The 17,136-nt window shown below is 46.0% G+C and overlaps 1 protein-coding gene across 9 annotated transcripts in view; it reads left to right on the forward strand.

The window, feature by feature from the left end:
* Positions 1 to 17,136, forward strand: part of Dip2 (disco-interacting protein 2) — a 244,673-nt gene that overhangs the window by 223,966 nt on the left and 3,571 nt on the right. For all 9 annotated transcript variants that reach the window (XM_077688011.1, XM_077688013.1, XM_077688015.1 and 6 more), the window contains 6 exons: positions 3,616 to 3,707; positions 6,212 to 6,288; positions 10,559 to 10,729; positions 11,926 to 12,120; positions 13,415 to 13,586; positions 14,815 to 14,980. In XM_077688011.1, the coding sequence (XP_077544137.1) occupies positions 3,616 to 3,707; positions 6,212 to 6,288; positions 10,559 to 10,729; positions 11,926 to 12,120; positions 13,415 to 13,586; positions 14,815 to 14,980 (873 nt within the window). The remainder of the gene's footprint in view (positions 1 to 3,615; positions 3,708 to 6,211; positions 6,289 to 10,558; positions 10,730 to 11,925; positions 12,121 to 13,414; positions 13,587 to 14,814; positions 14,981 to 17,136) is intronic.

A 17,136-nucleotide genomic window follows, 5' to 3' on the forward strand; every position in this document is an offset into this window, starting at 1 on the left:
AACCTGGGGAGGGGCAAAGCATGCTGTGTGTAAGTGTATTCTTGGCGCCTTGGCGTTTTTGCCCACGAAGATGAAACCGTTGGGGGGCTAGAGGTAAACGGCTTTGCTGTAAAAGTCTCGTGTCTTTGAAGCACGAAGCGTTATAGCGCGACAGGTATGAAAACGAGTGTCCCGGTGTGTTTTTTTAGTGCGCGTTTTCGACCACGAAGATGAAACGGTCTAGCGCGAGACATTGGATAACGAGTGTCCCGGTATGTACTCCTAGTACATATTACGCTCTAGCGCAAGGCATTGGAAAGCGAGTGTCCCAGCGCTGTAGTACCGTGACTACATGACACAACGTGTAAGGAAGCGCGAAATGGACAAGGACAAACGAAGTGAACGGGACACGGCGCTCTTTGTTCGTCCTTGTTCATTTCGCACTTACTTACACGATGAATGACCAACTTGCCCAAGAAACCACTCTACATAATACAAGATACGACGATGACGATGACAGGAGACGACGACAGCCCGAGTCCCTAAGGGGCTTCACCTCTAAAATGTAACAATAATTGCTGTGTGTGTCCCAGCTAATGTATGTTAAGGGGGGACGTGGCTTTCAAAATCAACTTTTTTATTTCTTTGTGGATTTTGATGAAAATTGGCACAGCAACTGGAAATGCTTCTGTGATAACACCATAAAAATTTGAAGTTCATATTTTGATAACTTTTTTATGTATGAAATTTTCTTTCTGTTCCGCTTGTACCGAGCTTGAGCGGCTTATAAAACACGATAGAAAACTTGTTCGAAGTGCTTTGCATTCTCAAATGAATGGACGAGGTCGTGACAGTTTTAGAATTTTTTTTTTACAACACAATGTTTTTTAGTTTTCATTTTTTTAGAGGTTAATGTGCAACAGGCATGTCAACTGTGAACGATTATTTGAATAAAAAAATCACAAAAAACAAATCTGGAAAACTAAAAGTGTCACGACCTGAACAGTTCATCAAGGAATGTAATGCAAGAAACGGAATCAAAATAGACCCAGCAGTCACGAAGAAATCCCTGGGACAAGCGACACAGGTGGCAAAAAAAACTGTTTTGAGAAAACGGCTTCCGAAGTTGCAACATAGGTTTCACATATCAAAAGTCGTCACGGTTGTAGCCTTCCATGTCCTTTTGAACATGGGGCTTCTGGAAGGCCTTGCCTTGAAATTGGAGTGCCTTTTCAGCCTTTCTCTTTCCAGAAAACATCATTTTCAGCTCCTCCGTGAAGAGTACATACCCCCCTTTGCAAACCAAACGGAGGGGAGATGGGTTTCAATGGGCTTTCAATGCAAAGTAGGTTAGTTGGTTGGCTGTATCGCACTGGACAACCTCCTTTTGCAGTGTTGTCACCATGGCAACAAGTTAAGCATTTTTTTAACTTAAATTTGAACATTTTTGGCTTTTTTTTCATGTTTTATCTTGCCTGGCACTTAGTACTCATAGTGCAGGTGTTCATTGCCAAAAGTTTGCATACCACAAGGTTGAAAATGAGCTACTTTGAAGCTTGGTAGAGTATTCTGCGTAACTCCCAACTTCAATGCAAGAGCATATTTTTTTTACTACTTTTGACATTCAAGGCATCCAATATTTCTCGCAGCACAGCCAGTATGCCCTGAGCAATGGTATCAATAATTTCCCTAAAAAAATCACTGTTAAATGCTGCCACAGTAACGTACATTTTTAACGCAGAGAGCATATTTTATTCCTATATTACTAACTCAAACCTGTTTGCATGAAAATTACAAGTGCACGGGAAACATTGCGCAAGAAAGGCGATATGGCTCGCGCGCATCGCAGCGCACGCTTACCGCGACATATCGAGCTTTGATTATACCTGATATGGCTGGTCAGGTCGCTTTTAAGATTAAAACTAACGTCGCAGGCATTAATTACAACTACTGGCGTTCAATCGTAACCGGTTGCCCAGTCATGTGATGCTCCAATGCGCGTCGGCTATGCCGTGCGCGCCGCAGCGTTTGACGCGTCGACCGTTTCTTTCTCAAGGCTAGCGAGCCCACAGTCAAAACACAGCACTAACTAAGCGTGTAAACATCGCAAATCCGACTAAAAGTTCACTTCACGAACCGCTATCGCAAGCGCGCACACCGCGTCACCCTCCGGGGTCTGGCGACGGTAGAGTCACGCGCACCACGAAGCGTTCGATGACCTCCGCCTTTCGAGCCACACAACTTCCCGTAATCTGGCTCGTTATCTTTGGCATTCCCATCGCGATAACGTCCGTGTTGAATACCACATATTGAACAGAAACTCGGCCGAGCGAAGCGGCGAAAATGAACTCAATCCGCTCGCTACGCAGCTCAGGCGGCCGCCATCTTGCGTTGCGCCCGCGACATCCAATCAGGAGGGTCGTCGTTCTGCGCCCCGACCGGAGGACCAATAGCGCTTCAGCATTTATTTCTAGCTTCGTTTGTGCGTCGTTTCTTTTCTGCCGTTTGTGCGTTTGTGAATGAACGAAGATAAAAGAGACGAGCGGAACCGGAAAAACGATCGCTCGGCCGATCTAACCATATCAAAATGGCTGCGCCCGGTGGCACCGTTGCGGAGATAGAGCGCTCCGAAAATTGCCGTTTTTTCGCCCTTTTGCGCTGATAGTTTGTCACCGCGCCTGACAAAAGTATTTTTTTATGCCACTTTGCGACGCTTTTCAGCGTAAAAACTTTGCAGACGCACAGAATAGGAAACATAGAAGCCGATAATGCGGGTTTCAAAAAAACGATGTTTTGGTCATTTTTCCGAAGTTGAAAGCCGCGTCCCCCCTTAACTCTAAATTTTCACTGCGTATATTCTGTGACACCAGATGTATTGCATATTCATTTGGTTATACTATAACTGTATCTGGATGAGTCTCTTGTTTTGAAAGGAAAAATCAAGAGCCATTCCACTCTGTGAAAGTGGATGACCAGCAATTTTGACTGTACTGATCTTGAAAATGGTGCCTATGGATAACTAATCTTCTCAAAATGCACATCCAAGTGATGATACGGATAAGCTTGAGACCCAAGTCATGTTTTTATCGTGGAAATGGTGCCTAACATTAACTAATTTACCCCAGGTGCATATCCAAGGGTTGAGACGTATAAAACCTGAGGTTTGAATCAAGTTTTCAACAACGTGCAACCTTGGTGGTGACCACGAGCTAATTAGCACACACACACTCACTGGGATGTTCTTTTTCCAATATTTCACACTATGAAATGTCTCGCGCTTCAAAGCCACACGGAGCCTTGGGAGTATTCGTTCGCAGGCATGAAAAATGTATGAAACCCCAGCTATATAAGCTTCGCCCAAAACAACAAACAGCCGCTCTAAGCTGCTTAGTGTTTATAATGGTAACTGTTTGGCTTGAATGGTGCAAATCTGCCTGTTAAAGCAGTCTGCTTTGTTGTTCACCCTGCCAGGCGCTGCTTTAAAAATGTGGCGTTATATTGGGAAAATCTAAACTCTTGGCTGTTACTTTGCATGAAAGCGGCAGTGAGAAGCAGTCTAAATGGACTCATTTGTGATCTTTACTTGACTGCAAGTTTCCTTCACCCTCTCGTTCACCCACCACTTTTTTTCTGCAGCGTTTACTCGGGCCATCACTCCATTCTGATTCCACCTTCTGAAGTTGAAGTGAACCCTGCAATTTGGCTGACAACGGTGAGCCAGTACAAAGGTGAGCACTGCCTTCTGCTCGTCCTGTAGACCCCCCCCCCTTTTTTTTTTCGGCAATTTTCTTCCGCAGATGTTTTGCATACGTGTGGGTATTTTCGAGGGGCAGGCTTTTACGGTTCAAGTACGCATGAGTGGCTTCTTTAAGCAAGCTTCCTCATCATAAATTAACTTGGAATGATGTGTGGCACTAATTGCACGCCTCCCGAAGGAATCCATGCAACAGGCACAGGTTTCTTCTGGATTTGTTGGCCTTTGTTGCACAAAGAGTGGTACCGCACCTTCTGAAGAGCAGCTCTTATACTCCAGTAATTCGGGGCACAAGACGAGCAGAATGACATCATCATCAGCTGCAGCAGCAGCCTACTCAGGTCCACTGCAGGACGACTCGAGCCCACAGCTTACCCCCGAAGTTACGTATCTCATCCCTCCATCGTGTTATTGGCCTTCCCCTTCTTCTAGACCCATCTCTTGGTATCCCCTCTGTTACCCTAATAGTCCACCTGCTGTCGGTTCGTCTCACCACACAACCAGCCAAGTCCATTTCGTTTTCTTTATTTAAACTATTATATCGTCAACTCAAGTTTGTTCTCTGATCCAGATTGCTCGTTTCCTGTCCCTGAGTGTTATTCCTAACATTATTCATTCCGTGGACTGTTGAGCTGGCCAAAGTTTGCTTTCTAGTTGTTTAGTAATGCACCAAGTTTCTGCTCTGTTTGTCATCACCGGCAGTATGCACTGGTTGCACTGGCTGTAGATTTTTCGTTTGAGTGACAGAGGTAGCTTGTTTTCATTATTTGGGAGTGCTTGCTGAATACTCCCAAACCCACACCTATTCTGTGCCAGATTTCTCTCTCATGGTTGGGGTCAGCACTAACCATCTGTCTGAAGTAGTTATATTCTTTTACTTCTTCTAACGTTTCGTTTCCTAAGCTGAAGAGGAAATTCTTGGCACGTTTATTCCTCATTACTTTAAATTTATTCATATTTATTTTTAGCCCCACAGCCATGCTTTCTGATTGTAGTTCCTCAAGCATTGTTTGCATGTGTTCTGCAGTCTTACTCACAAAGACTACATTGTCTGCAAACCTCAAATGGCTCAAGTATTCCCCATATATCCTTGATCCTACGTTTTCCCAATCAAGCTTTCTAAACACACCCTCCAGACATCCTGTGAATTGTTTTGGAGAAATGGTATCTCCCTGTCTTACTTCCTTTCGGATCGGAAATTTATCGCTTTGCTTATGGAAGTTCATCCTACCAGTGCATCCCTTATATGTGTCTTCTAGAAGTCTTATGTAGGTTTCCTCTATTCCCTAGTCTTTTAGTGCTTATAATACTGCTGTGGCGAGTACGGAATCAAACGCTTTCTCGTAATCTATAAATGCCATGCAAAGGGGTTTAGTGTACTCTGCGTATTTTTCTATCGCTTGATTGACAACATGGATGTGATTCATGGTTGAGTACCCTTTCCTAAACCAAGCCTGCTCTCTGGGTTGTTGAGAATCCAGGCTGTCTCCTATGTGGCTAACTATAACTTTGGTAAACAGCTTGTCAACACTCAAAGTAATTCTTGAGGTCCTTCGGATCTCCCTTCTTATGAATAAAAATAATGTTGGTGTTTTTCCAGGCTATGGGCACTTTTTGAGTCTTGCACTTTTTGAGTTGCCTGTAGTGTCCGTTTAATTTTGTCTGTTTTAGCCATCTAGTTGTTTTTTTACCACTGCGTGTCCGTGCTTTTTTTGTAGAGGTACTGGAACACTTTAGCTGCCCTCTAAAGGGCCATACACATGTGCGGAGAGCGACGTGTAACTGCACGCATCTGCCCTCTCTGGAAACTGGTTCGGTGGCGGTCAGGAGCAAGCATCAAGGCTACAGGATCGGTCTTGGAGAGGGAAAAAACGTGCGCAAATGCGTCGCTCTCGGCACACGTGTCTGGCCCTGTAATTTGGCTAACATAGGTGGGCCAGCACAACGGTGAGCCCCTCCACAAGTGGTGCATGAGTGAGGCTAAAAGAATCTGTTGTGCGTTTGTTTATTTTTTACTGAAACCCATTATCTCCTCATGTTTTAATCACAAGTACCTTCCAAAAATGTCTCATTTGCCCCACAAAACATTTACGAAAACCAGGCCAAGCACAGTTCTTTTCCAAGAGCCCACGCGAAACACTGATAGACTACAGTGTGTGAAAGACTTCAACACGAAAATGTTCTCAAGATTGGAAAACCACAAAACTATAACTAAAATGTACTAAACTGGGCAAAACTAGCAAATTGTTGCGTTTGAAAATTGAAACAATCTTGTTCTCGTTTTATATGTGTTTCTATAGTTAGATAGTTGACAGTTTTGCTCCAAATTAAATATTGCTAATAAATACGGATTATTCATCTTAAATTCTCAGGTGGGCATACATTTTCTAGTGCTTTTCAGGAACCCTGCTTTGATGTTTTGGGATGTGGCTAATGAGGCATGTGGTTCAAATAACAAGCAGGCGTACTTATTTCCAGTTCGAGACACCTTCTGCTCCTATGGAGTGATGGAGCTGTGCACCAAGGGTCTGGGATCGTCGATTGCTCAGCTGAAGGTAGGCCATTCCCGATTCTGACTTTGTGATCAGGGACATTCACACAACTGCTGGGAACTGAGTTCATTGTCATCATTTCTACCTGCAAACGCTGAAGAAATTCTTCTTGCTCATGGTGACCCCTGCAACTGAGGCTCAAAGGGAGTAGCACTGCCTCGTGTGAGCATGACGACGTGCAGAACTCTCGCAAATTTTACAGCAGTCACTCGTGCCCAACTTGGCTCTCTGCGAGGCTGGTCTCCCGAGAAGTTGGTCCCTGAGTGGATATGTCACATATGAAAGCCACAACTTCCTTTTTCCACTTCAACCTTACTGCACTACGTCTGATGGGCTCCTTAAAGGAGCCATGAAGAGAAAACACAAGTTTGGTTCATTCAAAAGATTGTCTCGTTAGAATCATACTGACACCACTTTTAACGTAAACTTCGCTCAAATAAGCTACATAATTAGGAAAAACGGGAATGGTCATGCGACCCACCAGCTCATTTCCCGCAACAGAACCTATGATGTCACATGAGCTAAGCTCTGCGATTGGCGGAGGCTGGCAGAAGCAGACGCAAATTAGGTAGAGCTTACAAACTAGACGAACGAGCGATTTCCGCTTAAATTTAGGGCACATTCTTTACAAAGCAATAAGAATGATGGGACAAACAGTGGAAGTTACGAAAGCACATGTAAACATAGAAGTACTGACTGATGCGTTCTGCTGTTCGTACTGCGCACAGCATGCTTGGTTTAGCTGCACAGCACTACGGGGCTTGGGGTTGTCTCAGACGACACTGGCCGTTTGACGCAAGCAACGGTGTCTTACGTGACCCCATTTGTCGAGCGAGCACTGTTTCAGGGAACGAATATTTTCTCCCAGAACAAAAACAAGCCAGGTTTAAATGCGGGCAAAAACAAACCAAACGCTTGCCACGGTATGGTGGCGCCATCTAGGTTAAGGAACGTAAAGAAACGCGGGAACAAACCAACACCGCTGTACAGGGTGGAGACAACCTTTGAACGGTCCCGTGCCGCCGCAATTGGGCCAACAGGCTCAACGCGTTATTCTTTTCGTTTCCCACGAGACCTAGCAACGCGAAACAGACAATATGATTCAAACTTCTTCAGTAAACCGCGTTGTGGCGATAATTTTAGCGCGGTTTTGACACAATGACTTGCTTCGGCGGCGAGCGAGCAACCGAAAATGGCGGCGCCAGCGTATACGTGTCTCTACCCTGTACGGCGGATGCGTGAATGAAGGTACTCTAGGCTGCAGAGCGGTCGGTTTCTGTGATGTCATTTGGGACCACGAAAACGCACGATTGAGCGGGAAAATCAAAATTTTAACCTAAATTGTTTAATTTCTCAGTGAATAAAGCACCGTTTGTATCCGGACAAGCGCTGGGGGCACTATAACACACGAAATCTTTTGAATAAAACCAACTTGCATTTTCTCTTCATGGCTCCTTTAAAGGGGCCATGCAGACAGAACACAAGTTTGGTTCATTTGAAAGATTGCCTCGTTAGTTATACTCACACCACTTCTAATGTGAACTTCACTCAAATAAGATATGTAATTAAGAAAAAATGGGAATGGTCATGCGACCCACCAGCTCATTTCCCGCACTAGAACATATGACGTCATATGCACAGCCGTGCGACTGGCTGAGGCCGGGAAAAGCAAACGCAAGTTAGGCAGGTCTTATAAGCTTGCAGAACGAGCTATTTTCGCTTAAGAGTAATGCATATTCATTGTATAGCAGTAAGAATGGTAGGGTGAAACAATGGAAGTTACGAAAGTACACGTAGACTTAGAATTACCAGTGCGTAGTGCTTGTGGTACTGCGGACACTGTGCTTGTTATAGCTGCACAGCAGTCCGGCGCTTTGGGGCCGATTGGCGTGAGCGACATTGTCTTGTGTGACCCTGTTTGTCGACCATACCCCGTGTTTCACAAAACAATTGCTACCTACCGTAACAGAAAACAAGCCATGTGCAAATACGGTCATAAACAAAGCAAAGGCGAACAGCGGTGCAGAGCAGTAAGGTGGCACCATCTAGGACGAATCATGGTGAATGAGGCCCTGCAGTTTTCTGTGGACTGAACAGCTCTCTAGAAGTTCACTTGAAGACCTGTACATGTGATGTCGTGGCAGATGTCACGAAACACAGGATTTGGTGGGAGAATAAAAATTTTAACTTCAGTTGATTAATTTCCTAGTGACAAAACCATCACCTGCTGCCGGAAAAGTGCTGGAGGCACTATAAAAATACTAAATCTTTCGAATAAAACAAACTTGTATTTTGTCTGCATTGCTCCTTGAAAGGGACACTAAAGGGTGGAAACAAGTTGGCTTGTACCGACAGATTAAGGCGCCGGGAATCCAAATGCAGCATTCTCGCAACTTGCAGTTGTTTAATAAGGCAGAAAATGCCAGAAACGGGAAAACGGGTGCCGACGCCCCACACACTTTCAGGTACTACAGTTTGTGACGTCACAATATTTGTGCACAGCGAGAGCTCATTGGAGAAGCATCTATAAATGTTTTTCCTAAAATAAACAGTTCCGAAGTGGTTTAACTCGGGAAATAAATGTATATCAAAGCTCATGAACCAACTAACTCGCACCAGAGTCCTTCTATATCAAAGCTTTCCGTGGACTGACGAAATTTTAAAAATACAGACAACAGATTTTATACACTGCGAGACAGGCTGCTTCCCTCGCACTTGTCAGCCATTGTGCTTTCAGTTAATTTTAAAAAAGCATTGGCGTGCATTGAGTCAAGTCAGTAACCTACCACGGTGAGCGCCCGAGCTCGTGCAAGCAATACCTCCGCCAGGAAGCGGCAAACGGACAAGAAGCGACCCAACCTGCCTAAGCTTCCAATCCGTTCTCCTCTCCGCACGCCAATGTTGCTATCGGTAAGGCTTGCCCATTCCCTGTTCGAACCTTATCGCCCGTGAAAGGTTAGGGCACGGAGCAAGATGGTTAAGGTACTTACTGCAGGCGGTTGTCCGACCAATCCAAACTAGTGCTCTTCAGCTCGCTGCAAGCCGCCGTTGATAAATAATACATACATCGTACACACATAGCTCTGCCCTTGTTATGTTTGGGCTGGGCGGAGCCGCTCCGAAGTTCGGCTGTTTGGCCATGAAGCTTACTACTCGAGACAGCTGTGGGAAGCGAGTATGCATTTCATGCCAGGTTTGCGCGTCTCGTGAGGGAAGAGAATATGAGATGGACGTGATTGCCAAACGAGCTGAGATGACGGCTGCCGCTTGAGCGATGCATAGCCGGGCAGCCGCTTTTGCGCGATATTTGAAATGGCGCTTGTTGCTGCTGCGTTCGCAACCGGCGAGAAGTTTGGATGGCCGGTGTAGACGAGAACAATGGCTGCTGGAGCAATGAAAAGCATTTCTCGTTCGGTTGGTGACAAATTATAAAAGTGAAAGCCAGCCTCCTCGGCCAAAGAAACGTTCACGGTGGTCGAACATGTGGCTTGGTGACATAAAAGCTACTGCTGCCAGACCACACTGGTACCTCGCTCCTATTTTGTGACGCAATGTATACGTCACGAAACAAATGAACGGGAAGAGGGAGAGAGAAATTTCAGCCTTCTTTGCAGATTTCTCAGGAAATAACGCATCGTTGCTCGTCAAACAAAAGCTGAGCATGCTACAAAACGTATGATGTTTCAGTTAAAACAAAATTTCATTCAGCCTTTAGTGTCCCTTTAACGCTGTACATGTCCTGCAGTACGATTTATTCATTTATTTATTTTTTTGACAACATAATGTGTATCAACACTTTGCGTGCCTCACTACCTTAGTAGCTAAAAACAAGAGAGACGGCTGGTATCACGGCTATTGTTTAATTCGTTTTTTGGAGATTTCGTTTTCTTACAGAACGTAAGCAAGGAAGTTTTTTCGGTATGTTTTGTTTTTTATGCAAGGATATTTTGTAGTTTGTATCTGCATTTTTTTTTAAAATCAGAGCTAAAATAGGGGAAAAACCTGCTGAAAATACAGATATTGTTCATGATTACAAGACTTAACTAGACAGGATTACAGATTTGGTTCCTTATTGTTTTGTGCAGTGTCGAAAAAAAGTTCCCACTCTAACAAGTGGCAAAAAATGCATTGAAAAAGTTTCGTCTTCACAGAAACCATCCATAATTTGGGTTGCCAAATATTTTATTAATGGTGGTTGTATGATTCCCTTTAACTTCTAGCAGTGCCTAGACCCTCTCATCCTCTCTGGTTTGTTATATATTCTTTCTGGCAGCAACGCAACGTGAACCTGAGCTGCGTTCGAACTTGCGTGGTTGTTGCGGAAGAGCGTCCCCGGATCGCACTCACTACCTCGTTCTCGAAGCTGTTCTCTGGACTTGGCCTCTCTCCACGAGCTGTGAGCACCAGCTTTGGCTGCCGGGTCAACGTCGCCATCTGTCTTCAGGTGAGGCTTGCTCTGCTCCCGCCTGGGGCTGTGCTCAGGGGCAGGCCTCGGAGCTCTCCTGAGGCGGGAGGGTTTCACTGGTACAGCTCAAAAGCAGAGGTGGAAACATCACGAACAAAGGCGCTTCGGGCAGCTTTTTCCTTTTCGGGAGGGTGTGCAAACGTAAGTACCCATCACAACTTGCTTTGCACGAAGGCGGGGCACCAGCTGCGTGAAACATTGATATTATGCTTGAAGATGCTTTGCAACAAGAAACCACTCACTGCTGTTCTGAGTCGTGATTGTGTGAACTGCTAAAGGCCAAGTTCTGCTGTTATTGCGGATGTTCAGTAATCATTACTCATCACAATTGGAGACAAGAGGGCTGCCAAAAGGCTTGTGATCTGAACAATAGCAGTGTAAGAAAAACTGTGTTGCACTAGTGTGTGACATGTCTCCCTGCGCATTGTGCATCTTCCATAGTGCAACGGCAAATGGGGCTGTAATACCGGGACTGTAGTTGTCCCAGCGTTACTGTGGTGCTCATTACTACACCTACCGCATATTTGCAGTCATATTGATGGTGCACTCATGGCATCCATGGTCCAATGGAGCCAACGCCTATTTTGTAAATGTGACCGAGTGGAGTGCGTTTGCTATCCACTCATTAGATTTGAATAACAGACTAGCAAGTGTTCGATGTCAATGGGTACAAGCAGGCTGATGAAGATGCTAATGGCACACTGGGATTGTGCGGCCATCATAGTTGGATTTTTTCTTCTGAACAAGGTCTCCCTTGTTCTGAAGAAAATTACAGGAGAGTTTTGCTACATCCGAGGATTTCCTGCCTTTCTGGGGTAGCGTTTCCTAGGATTTAACTAGAATGCTTTGTCAATCTGGCCCCAATACTGTAGCTACGTCACTTTGCTCGGGGCTGAAGTTGCCATAAAAGTTAATTAATATCATCTGGCCATGTAGTGTACAAGTACGATTAACAGCAATATTTCTTTCAACAAAATGAATTACCTTATAACTTGCCATATGGTCAATATTTGTGGTTAAGACTGCTGTAGTGAGCGGCAGCCAGAGACACAATAGATTTCTTTCGAGAGGCATTTGTGGTGGCTCCTTGTGTGTCGCCGGAAGGTGTAGCAGACACATTGTGCACATTTGTGGCCCCCGTAATTGCGTTGTTCGCCTTCTCCGCGGTTGTGCAGGGGGCGTCAAGTCCCGACCCCAGCCAGGTGTACGTGGACATGCGTGCGCTGCGCAACGATCGAGTGACACTGGTGGAGCGGGGTGCCCCGCACTCGCTCTGCTTGCTGGAATCAGGCAAGCTGCTGCCGGGGCTGAAGCTGGTCATCGCCAACCCAGACACGCGGGGCCAGTGTGGGGACTCCCACCTGGGAGAGGTGCGTGGGGGCCTTCACTTACCCACACTGCCGCCATGGCCAGCCTAGTGAACTTTCCTTGGGAGTCGCACCAGTGCATTGTGTGGGCCAGTGCAAATGCCTGCCAGTGCCCCCCACCCTGCCCTTGTCTGTGCTGCTCACATGGTGTGTTCCGAAGTAGATTTTAACGAATCTCTTAGTATTTGCTCGCACATGAGTACGTTAAGTGCACCCCTCAAACCTGTCATCAGAATTTAGGATTTTGTCCTCTCCTCGCACCAACTGCATTCCTCCCTTCAGGCAGGAAAATGCATGTATGATGTTGTGAGTAGCGCCCTGCTTGTTTACACCTGCTTGTTTTTGTGTGTTTTTAAACTTGACCTTCAACCAAACCGCCCAGCTGTCTGTTTTGATGCAAGAAAAATGCAGCTAAATTTTTTTACACAATATGCTTGATGTGTAGGTTGCCTATGGGTAGCTATCATTCCATAAAAGTTGCTTGTGCATCTGCGTGTTAATTTCAGGTCTGCAAGATTGTAAGCATCCATTAAATGGCACTCAGATCTATCTGCCCTTTAAGGAAGTCTGCCCTTGTTCAGGAGTGTGAAAATGTATCTGAAAAGTGTAATGCCCAAAAAACATGCCTGCCATCACTTTTAACTGCTTCATGTGTTACACTGTGTTGACAGGACCAGGCCCAGCTAATTCCCAAAGCCTAGGCTATTTAGGAAGAAATAAAAAGCGAAAGCAGGCAATCTTGAGGTGATTGCTGCAAACTCGGACAATAGCCTCAGTACTAATGGTACCAGTGTGCCAACTTATTTTGCAGTGTAATTCTGGCCAATCTTTGTCGCCGCAAGCTAGTTTTGATTTTCATGCTTGCAGTATCTGTAGATGCAGCGGTATGAATAAAAGTATGTAGACAAAAGTTTAGCAGTGGGCAAGTTAAGCTAGGAGGAAAAATTATAGCAACACTTTTCTTCATGAACGTGGGTATAGTGTCTATGTGTCCACGGGTTTGTGGCCTTGAACCTGTAGTCTCCAGTAATTCACGTGGGCTCTTTGGCTTCTGCTTTTACCGTGAGTGGCACGTGTTGCCAGTTATTGCTGGTGTCGGCTTGCGTGTATAAAATGTCCACTCAAAGCAGAGGAAAAGAACTCAGTGTGGAGTGAGCAGAAAGTTCCGTATTACCTCGCACTTAAGGGTTAATCCTTCTTTTCCTGAGATTTGGTACAGGTAAATAAAGTACTCTATAAAAACGTGCATGCACTAATAGCGTTGAGTGTAATGTTCATCCCGGCTTCTGCCATGCAGATCTGGGTGCAGTCGCCTCACAATGCCAGCGGGTATTTCACCGTCTATGGTGACGAGGCCCAGCACAACGACCACTTCAACGCCAAGCTGATTACTGGAGACACGGGGAGCCTGTATGCCCGCACTGGCTACTTGGGCTTTCTTCGACGTACAGAGGCAGTCTCCAGTGACAGTAAGACTTCTGCGTTGTATATGGGCCATCCCTTCTGTCAGTATATGCTGTCAACGTGCACCTCAATAGTACAGTTCGCTCGAATTTTATGAAATGCTAACTCTTCAGTTTTTACATCTACTTGATTATTTCCGGTGGTTACTCGCAGAAAAGTAGTCGGTAAGTAAAACCGAAGCTGTTTTGGTTGGTATAGAACATTCAGAATTGGTCAAGCCTAAGTCAGAGTTTCTCCTCTTCAGCCTTTGATTGGCAATGATTGCTTGTGGGTGACAGGCCTTGGGACATCAAATGAAGGAAGGAAGGAGGATCCTTAGAAGTGAATTAGCAGTTAACATACAGACATGTTAAAACGTGCTTCAAAACGTGGGCTAACATACGGGATAGCAGACGACCCTGGCTAGCTTCGCTAGAGAAAGTGCTACGCGCCGTACACTAGCCCCTGCGGAATCCGAAGACTCACGCACGGGTTCGGGTACTCGCATGCGGTAGACAGGCTCCGGCAATCCAAAGTGAGGCTTTATTGCCTGGCAGATACAGGGCATATACCAGACAAAACGACTATCGCTCGCGGGGAGACAGTGGCTCCTGTCGCTCGCTCAAGCCGCTGGGCTCAGACCTCGATATCCGTCATCACGGCCGCGGGAGCAAGGGGGGGGCATCCCGAGGCGACCGATCAGGGCAGAATCTCTCGGCAGAGTTCGTGGAGCCAACTGGGTTCACCGTCATCGGGGCATTCGGCGTAGGCACAGCCGAGCCAACCGACTCCGACCAAATCGCCCAGTCGACTCCCCGCCGGAGCGCTCGTTCGTCCCGCAGGTCAGCTCGGAGGGGAGAGGAGGTCTTCCCCAGGTCGAGGAGAGGGTGGCGCAAAGGAAGGTGACAAACTGGTCCTCCTTCCCTCGCGCCCTCGCGCACAGTTCGCGGTGAGCCGGTTCGGCGCGTCGCGCGGGGTCATGAAGAGGACACGACCTACGTGACGCGCCGGCTACCCAAAATGGCAGCTCCCAGCTTGCCCAAAACCTCTGCGGACAAGGCATAGGGACACTAGGATCCCCACAAACAGTAACTCAGTTGGCAGCAGCACCCAGACAGCAAAGTGAACAAATGGTGCACTTATCAGTGTTCATCTCGTGCTGTTTTGCTTTTCTTCTATTTCCTTGTCACTGTGAAGCGGCTGATTTGGCCCATGGAGAGCAGTGCTAGATGGTGCCTTAACTGCTGTTTACAGATGACACAGATCCGGAGGCTGCTTCCAATGGAGACGGCCCTGAACTGCATGATGCAGTATTTGTTGTTGGAGCCCTAGATGAAACCATGATGCTACGAGGAATGCGGTACCATCCTATTGATGTTGAGAACAGTGTGTTGCGCTGCCACAAGAAGATCTCTGAGTGGTAAGTCTCTGTCAGTGGTCAACTGGGTCATGCTGGGACCAATATGGCCTCCCATGGCGGCAGAAACAATTGAATGGATTTTGCTAGAAACAACAAACGCTTGTCTTGCCTGCCTTTACTGGGTCCCTAGAAAGGTCCTTGTATGCATTTCTGGGCATTTTGGAGCAGCATAGGTGTTCATGTCTACACTAGTTACCTGACTTGCAAAGCAAACAAACTGCAATTAATCCTCATTATAACGAAATTGAAGAGGCTTCATCATTCGCTCGTTATAACCAATATTTTTTTATAGCCATAGTGGGCTTTCACTGCAAATATTATGTGCTGTATTTACCCAAACCAAATAGCAGGTGAAATTGCATCTCGCCGCATGACGGTACACAACAAAAAAACCGCATCCCGGAGATCACGCACCTACTTTGTTGCAGTTCTAAATAGATAACTTGTATTTCAAACAGACTTAGCTGCTAAGAAGTCCGTAATTGGACATCGTTGCATCTCCTGATGCGAACGATGGCTCGCTCAGCTTCATGCCTGATGTGACAGCTTTTATCATAGCCGCATTCTGGTCTTTTCGCTTTCACTTCCAGCCTGGCGCATTTATGTAGCTCGAATCACGCGTGCAGCACAATAAAAGGTAAGACTGAAGCGCTTCAAAAAACACGCACTTAACTCAACGACGCAGCTTCGCGGCGCACGTCGGCGAGTGACAATAGCGCGCCGCGGCCGGCGGCTGCGTGTGCCGCTCGCATTGGCTGGCTGCATTCTCAAATCTACGCTGGCACTGTTGTGAAATCGGCTCAAAATTTTATTTCCTAGTGCAGTTTGTTCGTTGTACAGTGTAGACCACTTATAATGTAGGTTGCGGGAGCCATGAAAATTCGCTCTATAAGCGGTACCTCACTATAAACAAAACGTGCGAATCTAACCACATCACAATCTACCTTTCAATCATTCTTTGTTTTATCATCACTCAAACGAAGGCCTCTTAAAAACAGAGGCGCGGTCTTCATTTCGTCTTTTTTTTCCCCCAGATCAGCCACTGCTGCACGGTCTTACAAACCACTAGCACGGCTTAAACTTCTGCGTTTAGAAGAAGCATGGCTGGGTTTCTTAGTGTGTATGAGGGATGCCGCTGGACAACGTAATAAGAACACAAGAGGAATATTTTTTTTCACCCCACCTTGTGTCGCAATGTTAAAGGCAGTTGCGTATCAGCAACCTCCGGCGGCGCAACTCGCTATCTCCAAATGTTCGAAAAGTGAAAGGGCGGCTGCTTATCTGCGCAACATTTTAATAAAAACACCTTGCCTGCACGTGGGGGGAGGGGTAGAGCAGGTGTGGTGGAGTGGTGGCTCGCTATCTTCTGAGGTGCGTAAAGCAAGGGCAGTTTTGGCTATCATGCAAGTGAAGCGCACAAACAAAATGGCACATTTTTTTTCCCCCCCAATGTTGAAGTTAGAGGAGAGCAGGGAGCGCATGCTGCATCTTAAATGGCTGATTCCATTTTTTTTTTCCTCACAACCCTAAAACGATGCCCCAGCTGTGCCACTCGATCAGTGGAGCGGCCAAAAAACCACACTATAAGCGGTATTGTGCTTTGGGCAACTGCGTTTTAAGTGGTATGCATATGCATTGAGTTCTATGGGAGGCAAACCGGTGGTCACAGAAAGCCGCATTATATCTGGTACCGCACTATAAGCGGTTATGTCTTAAATGGTCTACACTGTATCTCATAACGGACAAATTTTACTTTGTTAAAACAAGCTTTTAAATACATTGGTTCCTATGGGGACTTTCAAGGGGAATTACGATTTGCTCGTTATATCCATTATTTCGTTATAGCCCATCTCGTTACAACGAGGTTTAACTGTGTTTTTCACAGTGGGGCTTTTTGGTTATCAGTCACGGACTCTCCCCGCACTCTCCAAAATGTAATCCGCCATCCTTTTTTTTTATTATTATTATTTCAAACATATACAGTGGAACCCCAACTATACAAATTTCTCAGGGCTGCGCAAAAGAGTTGTTTGAGCGGGGTGTTCATGATAGAGGTGCGAGTAACTGCCTTAGCTCATGGTCTTGTGCGACATGTTTGCTAAGGTCTTGTTTAAACTACCATATTTACCACGTAGCTTTCATCCTCATGTAATTTG

Source organism: Haemaphysalis longicornis, unplaced genomic scaffold (genome assembly GCF_048455015.1).
Source record: "Haemaphysalis longicornis isolate Haplotype H1 unplaced genomic scaffold, Haemaphysalis longicornis Haplotype H1 scaffold_1, whole genome shotgun sequence".
NCBI lineage: Eukaryota > Metazoa > Arthropoda > Arachnida > Ixodida > Ixodidae > Haemaphysalis > Haemaphysalis longicornis.